At 40.6% G+C, this 27,066-nt stretch overlaps 1 protein-coding gene across 2 annotated transcripts in view; it reads left to right on the forward strand.

Annotated features, from left to right (window-relative positions):
- Nucleotides 1-25,968, forward strand: part of TET2 (tet methylcytosine dioxygenase 2) — a 75,578-nt gene extending 49,610 nt beyond the window's left edge. Inside the window, exons 2-10 of one of the 2 annotated variants that reach the window (XM_074823205.1) lie at nt 1,499-4,886; nt 7,144-7,234; nt 10,827-10,920; nt 12,076-12,284; nt 13,074-13,224; nt 15,326-15,415; nt 17,989-18,126; nt 19,592-19,952; nt 21,241-25,968. In XM_074823205.1, coding sequence (XP_074679306.1) covers nt 1,499-4,886; nt 7,144-7,234; nt 10,827-10,920; nt 12,076-12,284; nt 13,074-13,224; nt 15,326-15,415; nt 17,989-18,126; nt 19,592-19,952; nt 21,241-22,652 — 5,934 coding nt within the window. In that variant the 3' untranslated portion in view covers nt 22,653-25,968. The remainder of the gene's footprint in view (nt 1-1,498; nt 4,887-7,143; nt 7,235-10,826; nt 10,921-12,075; nt 12,285-13,073; nt 13,225-15,325; nt 15,416-17,988; nt 18,127-19,591; nt 19,953-21,240) is intronic. The other variant, XM_074823206.1, reaches the window with a different exon arrangement.
- Nucleotides 25,969-27,066: the final 1,098 nt, after the last annotated feature.

The raw sequence follows: 27,066 nt of genomic DNA on the forward strand, positions 1-27,066 counted from the left end.
GTTTGAATTGTCCTGATACTGAAATCAGAGCTACAGGCAGAGGGGATTCTGCTGGATGTGATTAATCTCATTAATTAATATTACTTTTAAAAGCATTTTAGAATCATACTACTCAACTGAGCAAGGCACTGAAAACTGTATAAATTAGATGTTCCTTAACATTTTTAAAAAAAAAGGTTAGTGTATCATAAATACATAAGCAGAGCAGCCATGATGGGAGAAATTTTTCAGTTCATCCTATGTAGTGGCAATAGCAGCCACGTGTAGTGCTTCTCCTGACTTTGCAGTCCAACCAGGGATGACCTGGTAATGGAGAACCCTTCAGATTGCCCTTTATGCAAACTAAAAATAAAAGCATTAGGACAAAGACATGCATAAATCCAAATTTTCTCTGGGCAATCTCATATCTGTAAGACCCTCTGTCAGTCTGTCTTCTGTCATTTGTGACTGGTTGAGAACCATAAAGCCAACAAAGAATAAATTACAAGCAGAGTCAAACAAGGGCTTTATCTCTTAACTGGGATTGTGTATCCTGGGAAGACCCATGTGAACAGGATTAGCTTGTCATTATATGGAATTTGTTCACCGCACATTGTCAGTACTTTTATCCAACAAAAAACTTCATTTTATAACAAAATATAAAGAGTATATGAGAAAATGGGATTTTCCATCCAAACAAAGAAGAAAAAAATCCTAGCTCCACAGCTGTGGAGCTCAGTTCAAAACCCAAATGCATAGTTTAAGCCATGCTTGTTGTGTATTTGTAAATTTTTAAGGATATTAATACCTGAAAAAATACCTCTTGCATCAAACCTTTCAGAAATCTCTCGATTTGTTTCTGTCAACATTACCAAGATGTTGATGAACTGTAAGAGTTCCTATGGACAGCAATCAAGTGTGGCTTTGTCTCACATGTGTATCGTGCCACTTGCATGGTCTTTAGGAATGCCAGTTTTAAAAGACCTTGTCAGACAGCTGAAGACAGAAAAAAGGAGGTTTTTCCCTCTAATTGGCAAACTTGGTGGCAATAATCCTTCAAGTCACACAAAAGAAGTTTGGCACACTTAATCAAATAACAGGATTAGCACCAGGTCTGGGAACCATGGTTTCGGCATGATTTTCTGCCTTACCAAGGAGAAAAAGTGATGACAGAGGAGTCTATACAAATCATTCAAAAGCTGGGAATATTTTGTGCACTATTAGGAGAGGTTTTTTTGGTAAAATATCTGCTTGTGTGTTAAATGTGGGTAAGGAGCCACTCCGTATTTTCACTCTTTTCATCTTGAAGAACAAACCTTCAAGAAAAAGGGAGACATGGGGCTGCAAAACGTCATAGGATAGTGAAACACCCCTCAGGTGCGCCTGCAAGCTCATGCTGTGCGTGGGAGCTGGTCAGGAGAATGGGTGCTTGAAAGCTGCAGAAATTGTCAGTAATCGGCCGTCCATCGATGGAAATTAAAATTGACTTACATTCTCTCCCGTTCCTTCTCTCTTTCAGATACGTTCAGAGGGTAGCCTTGTGGATGGCCCCGGAGCAGGCCAGATGGAACAGGACAGAACCAACCATGTTGACGGCAATAGATTGAGTCCATTTCTAATACCGCAGTCTTCTCACGTTTGCCAGGCAGAGCCTTCCGCGGTGAAGCTACAGAATGGAAGTCCAGCAACAGAGAGGCCTGAAGTTGAAGTAAACGGAGACCACAAGCAGCTATTCATTAAAAGCAACTATGGAGTGCCCCACCTGAAGGGAAGTCCAAACAACCGCATTAGCCCCGACCTTTTACAAGAAAAGAAAGTATATTCCAAATATATGCAAAATGGTGGGATAAAACGCACTTTTAGTGAGCCCGCTCTGTATGGACTTCATGAGAGCAAGAAAGTGAAACAAGACAAAGAGGTAAATGGAGAAAAAGCTGAGCCAGAGGATAATAATGAAAAACCAAGCATCTCCAATTGTTACAGTGAGAAGAAACCTGAGAGTTTTACAGGACAAGAAAATGAAGCTTCAGATTTGATACAGTCTACAAGATACAACAGTGGTGGTTCAGAAAACCGTCATAACCTCCTGATGCAGGATGAGCAGGAGCAGGAAAACATTCATTGCCACAACAGGGACATTGTCTTACTACTTAAGAACAAGGCAGTGCCAATGCCTAATGGTGCTACAGTTTCTGCCTCTTCCATGGAAAGCATGCATGGTGAACTCCTGGAGAAAACACTGTCTCAATATTATCCAGAACATGTTTCCATAGCAATGCAGAAGAACACATCTCATATCAATGCCATTGCCAGTCAGGCTACTAATGAGTTGTCCTATGAGACAACGCATTCATCCCATACCTCAGGGCAGATCACTTCCCCACAGACCTCAAACTCTGAGCTGCCTCAAGTGCCAGCTGTAGTGGTTACTGAGGTCTACAATGCAGAAGACTCCAGTAAACCACCTGTATTGCCAGGTAGCTGTTCACTTCAGAAACCGGAACTACAGCTACAGCAACAGATTCCAAGCTATGATCCACACCAGTTACCCGTAGGAAACAGTACTGTTCGTGGAAGCGTAGGGCAGGTTCCCAACCAAGACCTCTCTCTAAGTTCCAGCAGTAACCTGCAAGCTCAGAGCACCGCTCTGGAAAGGTTTTCTGAGCAAGCAGAAAAAAATGGTGCTTTTTTTAAACAGAACTCAACGTTTCACAAAGATTCCTCCACTCCTCCTGCTCCAGAAATGAACAGCGCGCTGTCCGTCGTGGTGCGAGAAGGACACCATTCCTATGACAACAGATGTGATGAAACTCTTCCTGGGGAGATAAAGAACGAAGGACAACAGCAGGGACCAATGTCAGAAAGTCCCAGCCTCAGCCAACAACAACTTCACCCTCAGCAGAGACTTCCGCAGCAGACACAAATGTCACAACAAGATGTCAGTGAAAGCAACCTGCAAGCTGCAGTGGCCGCCTCAATTCAGCAGTGCCCAGAAGAAATGACGCCGGCGTCAGAGCCTCCCCTCCAAAACCTGCAAACGCGTGGAAGTGAGGGTGAGTTGCAGCAACACTATCAGCGTTTCCCAGGACAGAGAGAACCCAAGATTCCTTCCGACAAAGCAAAGGACCAAGTGAAAGAGCCTGTGCAACAGGCTCAACATTATTCAAAACCAGCCTGGATAGAACTGGTTTCCACCCAGTTCCGCCAGGGAGAGCCTCCCCAAAAGCCCAGCGAAGCATTATTGCGATCAATTCTTCAGTTCCAGGCACACACAGCCGAAACAGCCTATACAAAACAGTATGCTGGAAGTCCTGATGCATTAAAGGGGCCTTCAGGACAGCCCCAGAGCCAGAAGATAATGCAACAGGAACAAATTCCTCCGCTGTACAAAAGCGAGACCTCCCAGCTGCAGCCGCATCCCACAGCTGACCAGCAGCTGCCGTTCCAGAAACACTCACCGCAGCCACAGCTCACGAAGATGGATTCCCTGCTCAAATCCCAAGTGCAGCAACACCCTCCGCAGCAGCTCCATTTCCAGCAAAGAGCAGAACAAGCCGAGCAGCCTTTAGGGGCCCCACTGAAACAGCAGCACTTGAATCCCCAGCCAGGGGAAAACGAGCAATTCTTGCATTCACACATTTTGCAACAGATGCTTCAAAAACAGACACATCAGGTGCAACTGCCATGCAGTTCACAGCTAACCCCAAACCAGCAACAGGCTCTGCAAATGAAAAATAAAGACCTGCCTCAAACTATTTCCCACTCCCAAAGCAATGCTGAGCAGCCACAAGACAGGACGTCCTTCAATCAGCTTAAAGTAGATGATTGTTTTCAAACTGGGAACAAGTACATGAAATCAGCTGCATTCTCACTGCATAACCCTCAGCTAGGCCTAGAGCAGGTACAGAGCATGAACAACAAAGCTCCCCTTTACACTCGGAAAGCAAACGCTGGTCTGCAGCATCCCTGCCCAAACAACGTGCACTTGATTTCTGAGAAGAAAGAAAACGCCGCAAATATCGAACGCTTTGGAGCCAACAAAATGCAGGACTTGCAACATGTGCAGTATTTTTCAAATAACTTGACCACAAAGCAAGATGTGAATCACTGTTTCCAAGAACAAGAGCAACAGGCGCAACAAGCTTCAGTTATACAGCTACCACCACTCCAGCAAACACAATGCTACGGTGGTAGCCTGAACCAAGATCTCCCGAGCCAACAAGCTACACAGATTCCTCAGCGGTACTTACCACACAGCCAGCAAACTGCTCCACACTCCCAAGACCAGAGAGGCTGTCATTTGCAGTCCCAAACCCCGAAGGATTTTCAAAAGCATGCTGCTTTAAGGTGGCATCTCTTGCAAAAACAGGAGCAACAAGCATACCAGCAACCCAAAACCGAGATTGGTGCCAGTGCAGCACGCAAGCCTATAAAAATTGAGGCTGGCACAAAGTCTAATGTCTGCATGCGTCCATCAGCTGGACAGCTGGAAAACAAAATGTGGAAAAAAACAATTAAACAAGAGAATCAGCACTTTGGCTGCGAGAACATGCAACAAAAGAGCATCATCGAGACAATGGAACAGCAGCTAAAACAGATACAGGTCAAATCACTGTTTGATCACAAGACTTTTACTATCAAATCACCTAAACATGTGAAGGTTGAAACAGCGGGCCCTATTACCATCCTATCAAGAAATACCAGTGCTGCAGATTTTGACACTCAGACCCCAATCTTAGATCAGCAAGCAAACTCGTCTGCTGAAAAAACCCCGACCAAAAGAACAGCTGGAACTGTTCTCAACAATTTTTTAGACTCACCTTCCAAGTTATTGGATACTCCTGTAAAAAATTTATTGGACACACCTGCCAAAACCCAGTATGATTTCCCATCTTGCAGCTGTGTTGGTAAGTGCTGAGATGTACTAAAAATGTACTAGTTCACAGGAAGGAAATGAGCCTTCAAGTTGGGATCACGGGGTTAGTTGGATGTTTTTCTTGGAGAATTTTTTGGGTTGGTTTTTTTAGAACAGTAATTAGTAAAGACTTATAAAATTGCAATTTTATACATTATACCTACTCTGCTTATCCAATCCTACACACAGGCACTTTCTCAATATTTCATAAAGCAATTACCTATTTGCTTTTTCAGTCAGAATGCTTATGGCCAGTAATGTATCCCCTCACATTCATTCTCCTTGAGCAGCAGACATGTAATGACAACATGCTGATAAAAAATAGGTCATAACTTTATAATCTAATTTATTTGTCAAGGTTAGATACAGCATTTATAAAATATGTCCTGGGTCCAAAACTTGAGATCCTTATGCCATTTTTTGCTCTAACAGTGAAATTGCTGAAGTTTTCCTGAGTAAAGTCTAAGCAAAGAAGGAATGACAGGTTATTCCTCACTTGTTGCAAGAGTTTATCCTCCCTTTCACGCACTTGTCTCCTGCAAGGCTAAAGAGATCAGCACTTTCTTAGAGAAGCAACGCAAGCAGCACAAAAAAGCAGCAAGGGGGACCCTCAGTGTTTCTTCATGGCATACCCGATCTCCAAAAGCCGGAAGCATAGAGCAGAGGGAAGCAAAGCAGTGACAGGCATGGCCCTATAGCCTAGACTTCCATACAGCACTGACACTGCACATAGCCACATCTAACAGGCACTTTCAGACTCTACTGGATAAACTATTCAGGCTGAGACCAAAAGGTGCAGCACCAAAAATGGAAAAAAAAAAAAAAAAAAATCCTTGTTATAGTCTCACTTACTGGGATTTCGTACCAAGTATAGGAGAGGAAAGTTGAACCAATGCTCCTCCAGAACCGCAAAATGGACCTTTCTGCCTTTTCGAACACTCGGGGCTATGTCTTGGAGATGATCCACAGGAACGAGGAGGTGGTGAATTTCCAAAGCACCCAGGAAGAAAACTGGAAGCCAGTTCCTTGCTGTTCCTTGTGGTTTTATAAGAAATAACCTACAAAATGTAGTTTTTTGAGAACACTGAAGTTGTTTGGGGTTTTTTTTCTGGAGACGGTTTCTCCAATGTAGTTGGCACAAGTTTTTCTGGCAATCATTTCATTTTTCTCACTATTTTTTTAGGCAGTATTGCAACCACTAACTAAGCAAAAGAGCTTATTCTCCACTTGCATTTTAATTCTTCGGTCTTAGCAGACCCTCTAGGAAATAAAGGAACATGAAAGTTAGTTCCTGTCTTCTTTGAAGAATCCAGTGCCACAGTGTAAATCAATAGGGGTTATTGCTCTTTCCTACCAATACTTGTCCTTAGGAAGATTAAAATAAACCATTCCCCCGTTGACTCATTCAGGTTTATAGCATGCCTTCATCATGCTTCTGGAGGCTCTACATCAAGAGCAGCATCACCTCATCCAGCCTTTGGATTTAGCGTGGCAGAAAGCATAAAGTCAGCCCTCAGACAAGTCAGCACAGCTCCACCATCTCCTCCTGAACCCAAGCAGAGCCTGGCCATTTCTTTCTCACTGCTGGAGCCTGCCTCCTGGTATCAAACCAAACATATAGAATATATTGTGAATGCTGACATGGTCCTACCTACACACAGAAAACTTGAGGCTACATTCTTAGCATACAAGCATTTTGACTAAGCCTTGTGCAGGATTTCTTTCAGCAAATTTGCTTTTTTTCATTTCACAGAGTCTTTCTGTGGGTGGCAGAAATTCTCTATGTAACCTTACTGGCCACTTTCTTAAGCTGTAGGTTCCTACACTGTAACACGTCTGCTGAAAAACAAATACGGTACAGCTCACTAATGTCAATATTTACCATTGTTATCCCACTTATCCTCCTTTCTAGATACTGGGAGAGAGGAGGAAGTGGGAGAAGGAGAAACACTGTTCAGTGATAACAGGAAAATGCCTTTTGAATTTCAGTGTAGAGCCCAAGATGTGAAACAACTGTTCATGCTAGCAAAAGGCACACAGTCCGTATCATGGCTATCTGCAGGATTAGCCACATGCTTTGCATGTTTTGTACAAATTGCGTGGGCACACTTTAGACAGAAGTGTTTGAAAACTCTGACCCCAGACCCATATAGCAGTATTCTAACGAGCTAGATGTAAGCTTTGCAATGTGACTTTTTACATTAAAGAATTAAGCTTCAAAGTAATAACCTTTATTTTGTTTTAAACAGAGCAAATTATTGAAAAAGATGAAGGTCCTTTCTATACCCATCTAGGAGCCGGTCCTAATGTGGCAGCTATTAGAGAAATCATGGAAGAAAGGTAATTAGTGCAAAGGCACAGGGCAGATTAACGTTTATCCTTTTGTGGATGTCAGAATTTTTCCAGCTTTTGCACATAAAGAAATAAACAATTGCAAATCAAGTAATTACTTGTAGGCTTAGCTACTCCAGTATTGCCAACATTACGCACTGTGCTATTCACCAGAGAGTCACAATATTTGACAGGGCTAATAGTCTGCTGGCTGGCACAGGCTGCGCACTTTGAGACAGACGCCAGCAAACCCAAGCAGGAACAAGTATTCACCAGCCTGCCAAGCAAGACAGTTGGCAATGGCTGCAAAAGCAGGCATGGACCTGGTGTTCCCTCTGGGTAGAAGAATGCCGAGGTAGAAGGAAGATGAAGAGCAAAATACCAAACTCCAAACTTAGCTCCCCTTCGGCCCCCCAAATTACTAAGTATACAGTACAACCCTAAAGGGCTAAATCTAACTCGGCCACATCAGAGGAGTGCCACAAAGTTGTTGGATAGGATTTCAGCCCAAGAATCGATAAGCAGTTTTGTGAAAAAACATCCCCCTTCCTTGGAGTATTGCATAAAACCAGCCTTATCTTGACTGTGGACAATCCCTGTGTCATGTTGCATCCCGTGATATATTTATTACATCAAAGCCATCCAAACCAGGAATTTTGAACAGCACAGAATGGATGCATGATCTGTGCTGTGTAAAAATACGCGTAAGTGCAAAACCCACCAGCCTTTCTAAGGTATTTAAATTAAAAATTCTCACAAAAATGACTTCTGCACTGTGAATTCTGCATTACTTGTAGCTTTTGGTGTGCATAGATATTAATGGCCAGACTTTTAGAGGTATGTGGGAATTCAGTTCCCCTCTGAACAAACAAGCAAATGAAAAGCTCCCCGGTAAGTCGGGGACAGATGAGAATTTGATTTGTTAATACCTTAAAAATCTGGACCACAGAACTGCAGAGAGGCTCCAGCCAGCTGCAGAATCGAAAGCAAATGGGCATTATTGCAGTGCTGTGTCTGAGCTAAGGAGTGGCATTTCTTAGCAAGGTCTGTTAGTTTGTGCTCATGACTGCATGACCATGGGCCAATTAGGGCATATTAAACGCTTTATATTACCTCTAAGTCCTAAGGTCCTTTCTCTTTCTTAGCACAGTGACTCCTGTGCAGGGCTTGCCCCCATACTTGTTTTCAGCTTTATGAGCAGCTCAAATGCATGTAAGCTACATAAATCAGCTCCTTCCTGCAAAGGGGGAGTGAACGCTGACCCTCCTGAGAAGTTTCTTACAATTTGTTAACTCCAGAGCTTTCATTGACTGGTTAATTCTTCAGTATTTACAAGTAACAAATAAAAGAGGAAAGTCATTCATGTCATGATTTCAATTATTAGAGGTGAAACTTTTTTCATTTCTTTACTTTGGAATGTAATTTTTCATCCTTAGTATTGACTTCACCTTTTTTTTTTTTCTTCATTTAATTTCATTTCATGTTGGCAGAAGGAAATCCTGAGAGATTATAGATAACATGCATCTACTCAGCCAGGTTCAGCAGAGTGTAGCAGCAGCCACTTGAACAATGGCTAGTTTTCAACTGTTCATATGGTATGAACTGTGCAATTCCCTGACTGAAGAACTCCAGAACCCCTCCTCATTAGTTAATTTTGTATCCCTAAGTAAAAAAAAAAAAACCACTTAACTATAAAGATACTCCCCAGCACATGTGTGCAGTTGGTGACACTAATCACAATTGAAGCACTTTTAAACTGGCTTCTCATGAGTAAGGATTGACTTTTGAGGTATCAGCACTGCAAAACAAACCAGGACTTGGATTTAGACTTGCAGTTAATATTTTAGCGACACCAGAACAAATTTCTTGCAGAATCCATGGTGGATATGTACATTTTACCTCTTCCTTCTCCCAATCCCTACTGCATACTCAGTGAGTTTTGCTCTTGTTTTAAAGCCAATCAGCTCTGGCCTGAAAGCAAGCATGACAAACATCAGGCACAAATTCCTTTGTGACAGTTGAAAAGATTTGAGACAAAGTCCATTTCATTTCCAGTGTGTAATGTACAACATATTTCTGTAGCAGCATCTGCACAGTTGTCCTGCAATCCAGATTAGCAAATTGATAGAAAATGTTAAGATTAAAAAATGTTTTTTTAATGTGGTTAATTAAAGAAACAAAATGTATACTAACATCCAAGCCTAAGCAGGAAAAAGTGACCTAATATTTGCCTGCAGAACATGTGTAGTACAACTTGATTTTATTTGTATAATTTCCTGTGACACTGAAATTTCACAATGAGATCACATCTAAAAATAAGTATTTTTCATTTCCTTTACAGGACAGAAGTTTAAATACAAATATTTTCTCTTAAATATGTCACCAACATTTTAGTGCAAAAACAGGAGGGATGAAAGGTCAAAAGTTCTCAAGGCATCATTAAATGGCTGCATAACAGGAAGGAACTATCTTGATTGCTCTATAGGTAACAGACAAAGAACAAGAAGATTGTGATTTAGTCCCCACACTTGGTTATCTAAAAATTAAAAAAGATAATGCCAAAGAGAGCGGCAGAATTCAAGAAACAGTGATGGAAGTGCAATTTGCCCAGTCCCCAAAATGCAGCTGAGTCAACATGGTAGCTGGACCTGTAATGTTGCAGACAGGGCGGTTTCTAAGGCAGGGCCTCGCCAGAGACCTGGTGTGCTCTGGGGCTTAGCAGGTGGGCACCCCCAGCTGCAGCAGCCCGGGGAGAGGCCTGGCCAGAGAACATGTCTGGAAATGGCTTAACAGGTCTGACACTTTTTATTGATTCAAGATTTGCTTCGCTTCGCATTTGCCACATATTTCCACCTGGTCCATCAGAGGACATGGAAAGTGGATCCCATTTGCTCTGGGTAACAGCACTACTTGCACATGGGGCTAGATTCTGCCTTAACGGCATAATCACCTTGATTAAATGCTTCAGCAAGAGCCAAGCTTGCCTACCTCAATCACAAAAAGATGCACACAAGCGGCATCATTTGAGGGCACCTTGTGATCCTAATTCAGTACAGAAGTCAAGCAGAAGTAAATAAGTAACAATTTATGAGCAGATGATAAAGGAAATAGATGTGATGCAAATTAATCATGACTTAACTGATTCACATTGTATCTTAGCCAGAAACAAGCACAGAAAATTAATAGAGTGGCTACTGCATGCCAGCTGTTCCATGACAATTATATACATTTCAGAGTAATAACTTTAACCCAGAAATGAAAGAAAAATGTAAAATCCCTCCCCAAAATAGAAAGAGTTCAAGTCCACTTTTCAAAATGTCATCTAAAATAAATTCTCTACAGAAACAGTTAAAATGTTTACGAACATTAATGTGATATGGATAATTTTTACTCATCTGTGATGTATTAAAGACATTTGCCTCTCTTAACATATCAATCCACCACTATAATAAAATCTGCAAGATGAACTGCATTGCACATCCCTCCCCATAATTCACAGTATTTACTTTTTAAGATAAGACTGGCAAATGTGCTCCATCTTTTCAGCATTCATGCAGAACCCATTCAATCTGCTTATTGTACATATTTTTGTTTGTTTAAGATTTGGACAGAAGGGTAAAGCTATAAGGATTGAGAGGGTTGTCTACACTGGGAAAGAAGGCAAAAGTTCTCAAGGATGTCCAATTGCAAAATGGGTAAGTGATGTACACAAATGTTAAGACTAATGTAGTTCAGTATGATGGTTCACGTAAGCAGACAGCAGTGACACGTCCTTTTGTTAGTTGACACTATGAAACTTAAAATAGCTCAACGGCAGCAGTACCACAGGACGCCTGTAGCCTGCTCCCACCTCTGCCTCTCACACTCCCTTTACTTGTTGCGTGGAGAAGAGCAAGAATAAAATTTGGCTTAAAGGTATGAAAACCTGAGAAGGAAGGCAGTTTCAGTTAAATCTAAGATTCACAACAGCAGACATTCTCATTGCTGTTTAATTTTAGCTTACAAATAAGTCCAGTAAGTGCACCACTGTGATGTTTTTTAAAATGCACTCTCGGCTCCAGAGGTATTAGGACACCCTCTTAGCAAACACTGTTGTACTTTGGCACAAATTACCCAGTGGTTTGGGTAGGCTGGGGAAGGACAGCACGAGGAAAACCTGACATGATTATAGACTTTATGCATGCCAGACTGCACCTTTTTTTCAGAAATACCCACAGTAGCACAAGCACCAAGAAGCAAGGACACTCTTTTATTTGAGAACATCTACTGCTTTCCTCTCATCACTGTAATGTTTGTGTGCAGTAAGGGCAGGTCACAAAACTGAGTGGCTGATTACAAGTTTAGCTGCTTATGTTCGGGAGGGAGAGAGCTCCCACGTGCAGTTTCTTAGTCCCTTCCTTAGCTGCCTGCCTTTCCCTGCATGGCTCCTGCCCTAAGCACAGGTGTCCCCCATCCAGCTCTGTGAGGGGAGGCATCTCACTACTCACTTCCTTTTGACCACTAATCAAACTGGGCCACATGTACCATAGCACAGATTCAGGAGAATATTCCCGCTGAATCAGAGCACAGAGGATACCTTTACAAAGCTGGTTTCCACCAGCATGGCTTTCCATGCCATCAGTCAAGCTTAGCCTTTTAGAGTCAGCTTTGTTAAACAGAAGGGGTAGCTCTGGCCCGTATCACTAAATGAGAAAAATGGACCGAGTTGCCAGAAACAAGAGGAAGACCGAAGCAGAAGTAACCTCCCTACACTCACACTAATGCTGAGGTTTCCTTTTCTCTTGCTCTTCACATTAAGAAATGCATTGTTTGTGTTGGGGCTCTGGGGGTGTGTGTTGCTGTGCATGCAGGTAGTCCGCAGAAGCAGTCAGGAGGAAAAGCTACTCTGCTTGGTGCGCGAGCGAGCGGGCCACACGTGTGAGACAGCCGTGATCGTGATTCTCATCCTGGTCTGGGAGGGAATCCCAACAAGCCTGGCTGACAAGCTCTACTCCGAACTCACCGACACCCTGAGGAAGTACGGCACGCTCACAAACCGGCGGTGCGCCCTGAACGAAGAGTAAGTGGAACAAAGGGTGTGCTCGCCAAACGTGCAACCCCACCTTCAGCCTCGGACCTGGCACCTCCACTTGTGCTATTACCCTGAAATACACATAACCCTTCCAACTATTTCAGGCACTTTAAAAACCCACAAACCTTGAGAGGAAAGCAAGTAAACATTCTTACAAATTGGGGAAGAACATCTTCCCAAAGTTGTGAAGCATCTCAGTATCTTTAAAGGAAGAGACCTCAGCATCGCCCAGGACAGCAGTTACCTCAACCTTGAAATAAAATCTAGATGCACTAAATCATACTGTAAAAGCCTACAGAAGCCACCCAGAATCTAAAGAAATTGCACCATGTCGTTTTCCCATGTCTTTCAAATAGTGAAGAACATTTAGACCAAAATTAACATAGCTATACTTTGGCTTCATGGGTAGAGTCATATTTCAGGAATTATTGCTTAGCCCCTCTCAGAGGGCGCCCACATTCTTGCAGTGCCATCAGCATATGCCCCTTTCAGGTACCATGAATATCATTACCTAACAAGGCACCATGCAAACATACCCTCATTCAAGCAAAGCCAGGTTTCTCACAAAAGTGTAGAAACCCCATAGCCCTTGCTTTACAGTCATGACATTATTCACTCTGATAAATTCTTCTGTTATAATGTGTACACCTCCCTCTTTCATTTCTTTATTATTTACCAGTGATTCCCCAGAGTGCTGGCAGAACACCAATGCCCACTGTGGGAGTGCCCTGAGGTGACCCATCTGCTGCTAACAGCCATATTCTCTTATTTTTTCAGACGGACTTGCGCATGTCAAGGGCTGGACCCTGAAACTTGTGGTGCTTCATTTTCCTTTGGTTGCTCCTGGAGCATGTACTACAATGGTTGTAAGTTTGCCAGAAGCAAGATTCCGAGAAAGTTTAAGCTGATGGGGGATGACCCGAAAGAGGTTGGTGTGCATTTCTAAAATGAGCCTCATTTGCAAGGAAATGTTTTCTGTCACTCTGCAAATAGAGATACAGTACAAGAGACCGGGGCCAGAGCCCTGTCTGAATGGCACACATGTAGTAGGGTAATTAAATAACTGCCAGTCATAACTGATTGATTCCAGTCACCAAGCCAGCTGAATTGACTGTCCAAATTCTGACAGCTGGCAAAACCCTGAGACTTGAGACCATGTTTGCAGGCTTTCACAATTAGAGGAGAGGGCACGGCCTGAATAATTGTGGCTGTATTTGGCCTGCAATCGGGCATTCCCCAGTGGCAGAGTGGAAGGTTTACCAACTGAAGGCACATAATGTTGCAGCTGGGAACCAGAGCAGACTGCATGGAGGCAAACATGATGAAACTCTGAGATGACAATAGGAAGAAGAGGATAGGAAGACTCATTCTACACCCAGTCCTGCCCCACTGAATGTTTTCAGACTGGGGTCTGTGTTAGAGCAAACTGGCAACTGTTTAAAATGAGTCAGTAATAAAAAAAACATTGACCTTAGCCTGGCCACAAGATACCTTCGAAGCTGTGATTGGAGTGACTCCTGGACACCTCCAGCTACTCGTGTCTGGGAGGCTCCAGTGGCCCAGTCTGGTTTTTGACAAGCACGTGCAAATTTAGTCCCTTGCTTATGTACTGATGCACAGGTCCACAGCTTTCACTGTATTCTGGTGTCTTATACAAATGCAAGCATTTCTTTCACATGATCAGAGAGCCAGGTACTTCTGCATCCTATGGCCTGTGCTGAGAATAGCACAGTATTTAGAATATCATCATAATTAACATACAGTTTTTCCATCCCACTGCTCTTCTACGGCCCCAAGAATTACAGAATAGCTCTCTCCCTTCAGTCATGCTGTGGCACAAAGCCTTCTTTATCATAGCCTGCAATCCTAACCCCCCTACATTTTCTAAGCTGGATACCTGGCCAGAGCTCACCAGGGCACTCTTCCAACTTGCATTCTTAGATTTACTTCCCATGCAAGCCAGATTTGGGCAGGGAAGATGGTTTTACCCTCCAGTCTTGTTCCTACACAGAGTTGGGGGCAGCCAAAGCATGCATCCAGACCAGGGGCTGGGTCCTATAGCATAGACACAGTTTATAGACAACACAATTAGGATCCTCACCAATAAAAACTAGAAGTAACACTTACAAATGGTAACCTACAGGCCATACAAAAGCTCCCAGTTCTGGCAGCAGCCACAAGGTTACAGCAAGATATTTTTGACAATTTCATAATGTCATTTTGGAGTCCCAAACTGGAAAGTAGTCCCATAGAAGGAGACACAAACTTCTAATGCATGAAACACGTCTCTCGAACCCATAGGTTTTTCACAGCCCTTCACACATTCCTAAAATGTACAGTCTCCTAAAAACAAGTATACCACTCCAGTATGCCACCATTCTTTATCCACTTGAAATATAAAAATCAGAGCCTCATATAAGCAAAGTGTTCAATTTGAGACTGTCATCCTGATAGGATGGACAACAGCTTTGGAGTATATTATTAGAGTACTTCATTTTTAAAGAGCCCTTCATTTTATGTACCTCTCCTTATAGCAATAAAGAAGTGTGGTCATTCCTACCTCCATATTGCCAACCACTAGACACATCCACAATTCTTCACTGCTTAATAATTGGGAACTTTGTTGAAGTCTGAAGTATTTAAATAATTTTAAATTGCTGCATGAAAAGATATTTCAGTGTGTTGAAATGCTGCCATTGCAACATGCAAAACCCTTAAAGTAGCCAGATTTACCTGGTGGACCATTCTGGTATTATTTCTCTCAAGCTTTCTGAAGAGTATTATTTTCCAAAAACTCCAATAGGGAAAAGAAGAGGATCATCACGCTTAGATCTAAACCATCTTCATGTTGAAGAATGTGTTTCTTAACGGAAACCAAATTAAGGTTATAGTATATGATGTCCTCTTGCAAGGATCACACTACACTACTACTTCGTTACTCTAAACATAATCGTGTAAAGATCCTAACTTCTTAGATCCCATACATACAGTATGGAAGTGTCATTGAACTCTATTTCATGTCCTAACAGGAAGAAAAACTCGAATCCAATTTGCAGAATCTGTCAACCCTGATGGCACCTACCTACAAGAAGCTTGCACCTGATGCATATAACAACCAGGTATGCTGGGGAAAAAGGAATTGGAGCGGCCATGCAAATAATCTGATTTTTACCACACTTCCCAATGCTTCAACCTTGCACCAAACATTATGTACATTTTGTGCCAGCATTCCTTTGACATCAGGGTAAAGACAAATGGAAATGAACAATTCCACTTAAAATGCTTTCAAAAGTAAAACCCACAGAATTCGGTCCATTAAATAGAACTAATCTTTTCACCTACATCAACACAATAAAATTACTTCACACTTGAGCAGAACTCTTCAGCTCTACAACACAAATTTCTGGATTTAGCATGAGTCATCAGCCAAACTAGCAAAACAGCCATGAAGATGGTGTGAGATTGGCAACGGTGCCAGAAGGCAGCGTATCATATTGCACTCCAGTCCCGAAGCCACAGTTTCAGTTCTGCTCTCTCAAGTGGCAGATTAATTTAGTTTTCACCAAAATAGCCATTACAAACATGCTTTTAAAGCAAAGTTTCATCTTTGAACACACTCAGCCCTGCACATGCACACAAGTGCCTGCACCAACATTCTTGCATGAGGGATCACGCAAGCATATTTTCTGTGAAGCAGCGTTCACAGATACTAGCACATTCAAAGCTTTTATGAGGTTCCCGGTGTGGCTGTCTCTCATTTGCGTTCCTTTACCAAGTGTCTTTCAGATATTTGCATCAAAATTTGACAACATACCCCTTGCAAACGCTTAACTGTTGGCCTTCATTGTTGTCACTCAGGTTCACTACCATTACAAACATTCACAGAATTTATAGTCTCCAAACTATCATCATCACTGCAAACCGAGATCTTCTTTCCTTCCTGTTGACAGCATTATGCTGTAGCAACCAGCACAAGATGGATTTTCAATTGTAAAGGAAACAGTAAACTGACACAAAACTATCTGTTTTTATTTGCTGTAAAACTCACTCCTTTACTGCATATTTAGTAGCAACTAGACAGGGTAAGCAGATTCAGTGCAGACTTATCCAATTTCACTTACCTGATCAGATTATGTTTGGAGATTCATTATGGAGGAAACTGTGGCCACGTGCCCATTAGCTGTGTTATCTGTCCAAATATCCGAGAGACATTCTGAAAGAGAAGAAAGGAAGAGGAAGAAGACAAAACGAGGGAGTGGTGAACAATAAAATGGTTCTTTGCTTGGACTGTTTTACTTCTCCCACAAAAATTAGCAATTTCTTTTCTCCATGTAAGCTGTGGTCCTGCCTGACACTTTTTGAAAATACATGCTTTTACAAGTTTCAGTTTTTACCTTGTGTAATAAGGCACGTGTATAACTTGTCTTATTTCAGGGGTTTCATGCAGATCTTGTATTTGTGGGAAACTGTGATCAAGCAATTATCAGTGGCTTTAAAGAGAGATGATCGAGACCTAGTTTGTATGGTATTGTAAAAGGTTCTAAAGCCAAAAAGCCCTAAACCCAATCCCCCTTTGAATCCTGAAAAGAAATTCCAAGTTCCAAGATTTATTCTAATCCAAGTCTGGATTGCTACTGGATTAAAATCTAGAATTGGAAAGGGTCTGTTTTTCCAACTGGACCCAACCGAACATCTCAGAGAACAGTTGTACCAGTACACTTTAATCAGACAATTACAGTCTGGCTAAAGTTTCAGACCACTCTTGTTTAATTCCAAAGAAGTTTACATCTTTCAAGTTTTGGTCTGCTTTTATTTTCAGATTCCAGGGAAGTAAATATTCCAAATTTTAAAAATAAATGTCTGTGAGCAAACTAGACATTTTTTTAGTGATCTTGGATCAAGACTTGGCAAAACTTCTAATTTTACCTTAACTTAAAAGTGTAGATTTTTTTGCATTCACTTGAAAGATTCAGGAATTTCAGCAAAGCATTTTACAAATGTGGTTTCATTTTTAATTTTCAAAATAAAACATGAAATTGTCATTTGTCTAAGGCTTGATCTTCCATTACTAAATCCTTCCTTTTTGTGTAATGTTTACTGCTGCGTTATCAACTCTTTGTAAAGCTCCTTAATAATGAGTGCACGAGTAGAAAGTACTGTCTTGACTGATTTATCTCTCTTTTTGGTCAGGGGTTAGAGTTGTACTTAAGTTAGTGAAATATATATTTAGCGTGCCAAAATATTACAAATCAAAAAGTAAATTATTATTTTTCTTGAAGTCATTCCGAAGTCAGTTTTCTAAAGCCATTTTCCCCTAATAGCTTGGTATATTTCCAGTCTACACAAACATATCACTCTAACAGTGCCAGACACTGAAACCATGCACTGTATTTGTCATGTAAAAACACCAACCACTGGCAGAGAATCAAAAGTAATATGCAAGGAGGAGTATTATTGGCCAATTTCACAATCACGCCAGAGAAGAAGGTAAGAGGGAAGAAAGCAGCAAGGAATGAAATATGGATACGAAATTGCCATCAAATTGCTTGATTTTATTTGCCTTCAAGATCTGTATGTTGCCACCTCTAAGATGTTAGGAGACTTGCATGTTGTCACGGTGGAGCATTCAGTGCTGATTCCATGTACTGAAGCATCTAGCTCAGTTGCAGTGATACCTGTCATCTCTTTCCAGATCGAGTATGAACACAGAGCACCTGAGTGTCGCCTGGGTTTAAAAGAAGGTCGCCCATTCTCAGGGGTCACTGCCTGCCTGGATTTTTGTGCTCATGCTCACAGAGACTTGCACAATATGCAGAACGGGAGTACACTGGTAAGTCCAGGATGCATATAGCCTCCTTACTCCAGCACTAATTTCATATATTTAATTCATTATCTCCCATCTGTTTAAATTTATACTTGTATAACGCAGATTGCTACAAAAAGAAACATTAAGCAGTGATCGAGCTAACTTACTACCCCCTACACAATTTTTCATTCAAATGAATGAGACTTATGGTTATTAAAGAAAGGTTTAATATAGAACTGGTAAAAGGGAAACCGCGGAGACAATGGAAAGAAGATCCCAGCAGGGCAGAAATGCCTGTTTCAGTGTTCCTGATACAAAATGCTTTATGTTTGTCCTCTTGAAACACTTTTTTCTAACAACTTTGGATTATATCTTCTAATAAAATAGAAACAAATAACTTATTTCTAGGAGAGTTTTGGAATTTGTGGATTTCATTCCTGCTTGGGACGAGCAGAAAGTCTGCAAGCCTTGCCATCCTTTGTATTGTACATACACCCTTTATACTCTTCAGTTCTGATCTCTAGCATGTACAGCAAAGGTTCTGTAGGAGATACCAGAAAAGCGAGCTAGTTTTCAATGTATATTGTATTATTTCTGTTCCCTGCCTACTCTCTCTGTGACAATACAGTTGGGGTAAACGTGAGAACAAGTAATCATCAGTTTTGAATAATCATCATGGTTGTAATTTGAAGCAACTCCCTAGATTCACAGTGCAGTTCATATTACAACCAAAGAGAATATCTAGTTTTTTAATACAAACTAAATTTTTCCTGTTTCCGGGGTCTAATTTAATTGACAAGTCAACCACCACCAACACAATATATATTTCTAGTCAAGCTTTCTTCCCAAAACTGGCTGATGCAATGATTTTGCTACAGAATATGTCTGTATCAGCATCTTTTTCCACTGAGATCCTCCCAGTACCTGTTTTAGCTGGAGCTAACACAATGAGCATGCTGCATGACACAACAGTAACTTCCTTAAATCTTGTTGTTAACATTACAGTGTCTTGCTCCTTTGCAAAGTCCTGGAAGTTGCCATTGTAAGGGGGTGTGAAATACAACAGCAGTGTGTTATAGTGCACTCTATTTTGAATAGGTAGCTAGCTAATATATTATAGTGAAAAAATCTTCAGATGAGTACAAAGTCCCAGGTTCCACTGTTTTAGCTCTCTGGCCACGGTACAATAGATATCACAGTTTATTTCACATTAGAATAATCCCTAACTATACTGTTCATCTCAGCACAAGTACAAGAAGGAGGTATATGTACACCTTCTGTTTCTATTGTCCAGCAGAGCAATGGAAGAAAGGAAATTGCAGGCTTGTTGTGCTATGCATAAATTGCATAGAAACTTACAGTTTACAAATAGCTTGCCATATGCCAGTGCTGACAGTGGCAGGGCAAGGTAAAATGCACAAGCTAGTATTTCAGATCTCTTCTTCTCAGACTGGTTTGAGAGAGTTACTCTAACACACCTCTCTGACAGGTTTGCACACTAACTAGAGAAGACAATCGTGAAATTGGCCAAACACCAGAAGACGAGCAGCTCCACGTGCTCCCGTTATACAAAGTCTCTGATGTGGATGAGTTTGGAAGCACTGAAGGCCAGGAGGAGAAGAAGAGGAATGGCAGCATCCAGGTCCTTACCTCCTTTCGCCGAAAAGTAAGGATGTTAGCAGAGCCTGTTAAGACATGTCGGCAAAGGAAGCTAGAAGCAAAGAAAGCAGCTGCAGAAAAGCTTTCCTCCTTGGAGAATGGGTCTAGTAAAGCTGAAAGAGATAAGTCTGCTGCAGCACGCCACAAGCAAGGCAACTCTGAGGCCGCAGGTCATGCAAAGCAGCTAGCAGGTAAACACATGAATCTGATCGGGATCTTTATCAGCAGTGGTAAGCTTCCTAGAAATCAGCACCTTTATAATGAGTCTCAAGAAAACCATTATTCTCAGCCCAAAAACATTTTAAAGTAAAAAGGAAAGAATTCTTGAAAGTAAATATCAATACTTCATATATATAAATACTAGAGTGCCAAATTGTGGTCAACTCTGGAGAAGCAAAAAGAGAAATCTGTACGAGAAATCTTTTACTGTTGGATGGTTAACACCTGCGGAAATCTGGTGCGTTTGCAATCTCTGCTTGCCATCCAGTGTATTGTAAAGTACCTTTAAAAGACTAGTAGTGCTAGAAGCCATGAAGTGTGTGATGATGCTGCCAAAGAAAGAATAACCTACACATCACTCACTGTCTGCCACTGTTACAGAGAACCTCCTAATTTGAGGGGATTCAAGCCTAACCTCTTTATTTGTACTCTCCACTTCAAGACCAAAAGCAGAGCAGGTTTTTCCTTAGGGGAGTAAGAGTTTAAAAACCCACTAACAATCCCTGGCAGTTCTCATCAGTAGATTTGAGAGTCCTGAGCAAAGGAGTTCATCACAACTATTTTATTGTTACAGCAGCTTTCTCAGAGAGGAAAAAAGCGATATATCCAAGGCCACCCAGAAGGTCACTGAAATACCTATGAAGAGAAGTCAGCTGTCCCATGACCCAGGCTAGGGTTGTAACCATTAAACCATGCCATTTCACTTTAACAAATGATGGTTTTGCTCTTATGTCTTCAGTTAATTTCACTTGTTACTGAACTGTTCTCCCTATCAGTGAATGTGACCATTGGTTTTTTACATAAAGCTAGGGATGTTTTTTGGAGACAGTTCTATTAATATAGATGAGAAGAATTATTTATTTTTGGGGAAAAGGTCGCCTTGTGCATGGCTGTTTGGGAGCACTTTGATGCTCCATTTCATGGGCTGCTTAAATGATGATTCAACTCTGGATTTTGTGCATGTGACTCTGAACAGATTGCACTGTCCTCTTTTTCCCCGTTGCCATTAGCATCTGATCTCACTGGATACATGCCCAAAAGGATGAGTAGCCTCAGTACTTATTCAGCTTCTTAAAGGATGATATTTGAGATATGAGAAAGGGACCCTCTGTTAATGTATCATATGATATACTTTTCTTAGAAATTCCATAGATAAGTATCATGAAAAGTCTGTAAAGTATGTAGTTTGTTGGGGCTTTTTTTTTTAAAAAAAAAGCTTATTTGTTGTCTGTTGTTTTTTTTTTTCTTTCACATCTACAGATCTTTTACGTCTTTCAGGACCAGCCACACAACAACAGCAGCAACATCAACATCCACAGCGCACTCTCCCTAACAACCCTCAATCAAATTCTATTAACTCTTACTCGGGTTCAGGTTCTGCAAATCTCTATGTAAGGTTGCCTAATCCAGCCAATGCTTATCCAAGCTCTTCATACACTTCAGATCCCTATGGAGGGTCCAGTCCCATGAACCTCTATACAACCTCATCACAGCCTGCGGGGTCTTATTTGAATTCTTCCAGTCCCATGAACCCTTATTCAGGATCATTAAGTCAAAATAACCAATATCCACCCTACCAATGCAATGGAAACATACCTATGGACAACTGCCCCTCTTACTTGGGCTCCTACCCTTCCCAGCATCAGCACGTGGACTTGTATAGTTGCCAGAGCCAAGACCATATGTCTAAACTAAGTCTACCACCCATTCAGACATTATACCAGCATAGGTTTGGGAATAACCAGAGTTTTGGTCCCAAGTACTTGAATTACGGAAACCAAAATATGCAGGTAGACTCCTTCAGTAACTGCACCATTAGACCAAATGTACACCACGTAGGGTCTTTTTCCTCTTACTCCACCCATGAGGCTGATGGCCATTTTATGGAGATTGCCTCAAGGTTAAAATCTAATTTGAGTAATCCGAGCATGGATTATGCCTCCATGAGTAAAACTGGTGAACATCATCACGTGCAACCCCCTACACACTTAGCACACGACTACCATTCTGCTCCAAGTATGTTTAGTGGTCCTCCTAATTCACTGCATCTCCCAAATAAGGATAGTGAAATGATTTCACATGCAGTTAATGGTTTGTCTAACATGCTTCCAGGTCAAAACCATGATAGGACTACTCCCCAGGGTGGTTTAGATAAAACTGATGTGCTGAATCCAGAAAAAACAGAGGATCCCGATGAAGTCTGGTCAGATAGTGAGCAGAGCTTTCTGGATCCAGAAATTGGAGGAGTGGCAGTTGCTCCATCTCATGGGTCAATCCTCATAGAGTGTGCAAAACGTGAGCTCCACGCAACAACTCCCTTAAAAAATCCCAACAGGAACCATCCCACCAGAATATCCCTTGTCTTTTACCAGCACAAGAGTATGAATGAGCCAAAACATGGTCTGGCTCTGTGGGAGGCAAAGATGGCTGAGAAGGCGAGAGAGAAGGAAGAGGAATGTGAAAAGTATGGTCCAGACTACGTGCCTCAGAAATCTTACGGCAAAAAAGCAAAGCGGGAGCCTGCTGAGCCACACGAACCCTCTGAGCCAACGTACGTGCGCTTCATCAAGTCTCTTGCACAAAGGACACTGTCGGTCACCACAGACTCCACAGTAACTACATCTCCATATGCCTTTACACGGGTTACAGGGCCTTACAACCGATATATCTAACTTCACACCTTTGTTGGTTTACCTCATTTGAAAAAACACCTTGTCAGTAGGGTAGTTCTTTAGGTTTTGGGGAAGGCAAGGGTGGAGAAGAAAACAGTGTTTTTATGAAACTCGTCAGTGGAAAAAGCCTCAGCACACCAGCAAAAAGAGGTAATCTCACTAGCGCACTTATTTTCCACTGATTTTTAAGTGGTCACAGATGGCACGTAGGAAACAAGACCAAAGCATCCTATGCAAAAACAAAAACAAAACAAAAAAGTGTTTCACAATTTACATTTGAAAACACTGGCTCCATTACTGAAAGAGATAATCTGCAAATGGATTTTTTTTTTTTCTTACAGTTTTGCACATCTGTGGCCACTTTTAATGTCATCAAGTTTGCATAGTCATGGAACAGGAGCAAAAAAACCCTAAAAAAAATAATACTGTAGTATTACAACTGCAGGAATCTTAAAATAACATCTGGTGCTGAATCTATGATGTACTGAAATACTGGAATTATGGCTTTTTAACATGCAGTTTTTACTGTAATCTTATTAGTCTCTTGATTTTATTTAACAAAGTAGATAAGTATAAAACATAATGAATAGACAGCAAAACACTGAATTTGTTTGGATATTCTAAAACCATGGTGCTATCTAAGAGAATGGTGTCTTTATTTTAACAGTCGAACAGTTAATGCCTTTATAACAAAATGTCGATGATGTAGTCAAGTGTTCTTCAACAACAGGGAGGACCTTTTCATTCATGTATGTATTGAATTTACCTGGTGTTAAAATAAGCTTACTTTTTAACATATGGGAATTAAAAAGACCTCTGGATTTTGCTCATCCAGTCAAGTCCTAGAAAAGGACAATAAAATATATAGAGAGATATTTTTTTTTAAATAGTGTTTCAAAAGCACTTTGTCTACCTAAGCTTGGCAACTTGAACAATGCTAAGGTACTAAGACATTAAAAAAAAAAAAAAAAGAGTTTACTTTGATTTTAAAATGCAAAGATAATTTTTTTAAACTAAAAAAAGCTTTTAAATACTTTTGTTTTAGCCGTGCATCTGCTAGTGGGCTACATATCCATTTTTAATACAGTCAGTTACAGTAAAAATGGGGCTTACTGGATATAAGGGAATACTTTAGTACACAAAACACATGTTTTTCTGGTGCTCATCTCACACAGCTATACTGTAAACTGTTTTCTACAATTATTATGACAAGTTCATTGCTCAAATATGTACAGTTTTAAGGAAAGAATTTTATATTAACCACAGGTAATAATTAGCAGCATGCAACAGACTACAACTAGTTAGCTTGGGCTTCTGCTGTTTTTAAAGATCTGTACGCTCTTCAAATATTGAATGGCAGATTGCTTTTGTGTTGATAATTATGTACATTGTGGTGTAAGTCATTTCTCAGTGCAAGTGTCCTCTTTTCCAGGAAGATTGAGCAGACTGATGCCTACACAAGATGAATGAAACAGGGTTAGTTCTGTGTGATTCCGTTGATTAAATAGAAAAAAAAAAAATAGGCAGCTGGCTTGCTGTGGTGGTTTTAAATCATTAATTTCTATTAAAAAAAAAGCAGGAGAGTTGTATAGTAAATTAAATTGTAAACAAAACTTTTTTTAACGCAATGCTTTAGTATTTTAGTACTGTAAAAATATTAAATCTATATATATTTGGGTTTTGAGCTGAATTCACATCATGGTGCTACTCAGCCTGCTACAAATATATCATAATGTGAGCTAAAAATACATTAAAAGGTTTGAGTGATGTTCCTACTTGTCATATACCTCAACACTAGTTTGGCAATAGGATATTGAACTGAGTGTGAAAGTTTATATATTGTATACCATCTTTTTCCCCAATAGCCTTTGAAAAAAACAAACAAAAAAAAACAAAACAAAAAAAACTCTCAATACTTGACATTTTAGCAAGTATAACTTGAACTTCAACTTTTTTTTTTTTGGTTCTAAAAATTCAGGGATATTTCAACTCATGTTCTCCTATGCCAACGTGTCACCTGTGTGTATGTAAAGCTGTTGTAGGTTAAATATATTATTCTTGGGTTTTTTGTTTTGTTTTGTTTTTTTTTCAGGGATTTAATCTTTTCTTTTGAATCCCTTCTCTAATTTTTCTTGTACATGTATTGATGTAACTAAAACTAATTTTGTAAATTCGTTAGCTCTTTTTATTGTAATGAAAGTGTTTAAGAGATTTAGAATGTTTTGCCTGTTTCAAACGAATAAAAAGAAAGTAGAATGCACTGAGCTGATTAAAGGGAAAAATGTAAGGCAGGGGTTTGGCAAGTGACTGTTTGCTAGAGTTGTTCAAGTCACTCTCTAAACAAGGCTTCTTGGATACTGTAATGAAAAAAATATGAAAAGGTACAGTCAGTACAAGGGCTTCCCTAAACATGCAAACCTCCATGTCCCAGATATATCTTGTGCAATATACTGTAAGATTAAGTTTGGTCGAAAGAAATTTTATCTAACAGAATCACAACCTAACTCAAGTAAATCAAAGGAGGCCTTTGGGTTTAACAGTCAAATATTTATTATGGCAATTTTGTTTTTTAATTCTCAGTCTGTGACTTTACCCACTGCATTGAAACAAAAGTTTCGCCTTTTTTAAAAAAAAAAAAAAAATATGGTTATATGTCAGATTAATTAAATCATTATAAATCTTCATCTTTTGGTGATTTTTTTTTTTTTTAAAGTCCTGCATTATTTGTGTAATCCATAGTAGATGTTTGGTTAATATGCTGTGCACCGTCATTTGCCAAACTGCTGGCAGCAGGAGCAGGAAGCTTAGTTGGTGAATCAGTTTTGTATTGTAAATACCCGAACTGTAATTTTTGGTGTACAGAACCCTGCCTCAGTTGGAACGAATGACAAAGCAGACATAAAATTGCTTGTATAGGATTATCAGGTTGACTATAGCCATACTTGAAGATGCTTCTGAGTGGTGTCAACTTTACTTGAATGAATTTTTCATCCTGATTGACGCACAGTGGTATAAAGTTCACTTCTAAAGCTAGTGGTTAACTTGTGTAGGAAACTTTAGCAGTTTGACACTAAGGTAATGAACTTCTGTGTGCATTTTCTATGCTTATGTTCTACTTCTTTTTTTTACTTTAGTTTCATTCATTTTCATGAAATGTTTGGTATGTCTATAAAAAGAATCCAAGGATGGTTATAAATACTGTAAGTATTGTAATGTAATGCAGGTTATTTGAAAGCTGTTTATTATTATATCATTCCTGATAACGCTGAGATGTGGGTGTTTTTAATAAAATTTATATTTATTTAATGCACTCTAAGTCTGTCTTGCAGAAACTTATCTTTCCCTGTCATTTTTATCAGCTGATAACAAAGCCAGCACAGTGAAACATGGCCCCTAGTACCAGCTACAGGTCAAGAGCCCCAGGGAAACCGGACAACGGTTCTAGGGTCAGGGAAAACTGCTAGCCTGGGGAACTTAAATCTAAAACTGTTATAAGAAGTGGAGGAAGTTGTGTACTTCAGCAGCTTAGAAATTGAATGCATCAGCTGATACACCAGGACAACCCAAACTTCTCAGTGAAACAGGCCCACCTCCCCCCAGGTTTAGCCCACCTCCATCTTCCCCGATTCAAGCATCACACTCAAACAAAATGCATCACTAGGGACTTCCAAACAGGAGATCTAGATGTCACATGTACTCCTAGTCCTGCTTTGACTCTTGCCTCTAAGGGGTTGGGATGCTAGCTACCTAGCCCAGGCTGCTGCTCAACAAAATTGGTGTTTACAGTGAAGGAGGGAGGCATTTTTATGGGCCGGAAGAGTGCGTAGAGCATTGCTGCTGGTTTCCTACCAGTGTTTGTGGACACAGATGAATATGGCATATTCATTGTTGGAATTTCCTTACCGCTCAAGTGACAGCCACAAATGCACCACTGGCAGAGGCAGGACAAGGGGGAGACTCTAGGGGTTCATTGGTTCGGTTGGGGTATTTATCTCTACCTGTTTACGCATTTTTTCAGTTGATTTCAAATTCCTCCCAAATGGTGGGATATTTCAACAGATAGTAGTATTGCGCCAGGGGAGGTTCAGATTGGATATTAGGAAAAATTTCTTCACCAAAAAGGGTTGTCAAGCATTGGAAAAGGCTGCCCAGGGAAGTGGTTGTGTAGCCACCGCTGGAGGTATTTCAAAGACTTGTAGATGTGGCATTCAGGGACATGGTTCAGTGGTGGACTTGGCAGTGTTAGGTTTATGATTGGACTTGATGACCTAAAGAGTCTTTTCCAACCTAAATGATTAAGAAACAACAAAATTATAAAAGCCTAAAACCTCACATGCAATCTAAATCATACATAGCCTAGAGTAAAGCCAAAGCAATAAGAAAGTGTGTCTGAATCCATACCAGGACAGACATT

The sequence above is a fragment of the Strix aluco genome, chromosome 4, assembly GCF_031877795.1.
Source record: "Strix aluco isolate bStrAlu1 chromosome 4, bStrAlu1.hap1, whole genome shotgun sequence".
Lineage (NCBI taxonomy): Eukaryota > Metazoa > Chordata > Aves > Strigiformes > Strigidae > Strix > Strix aluco.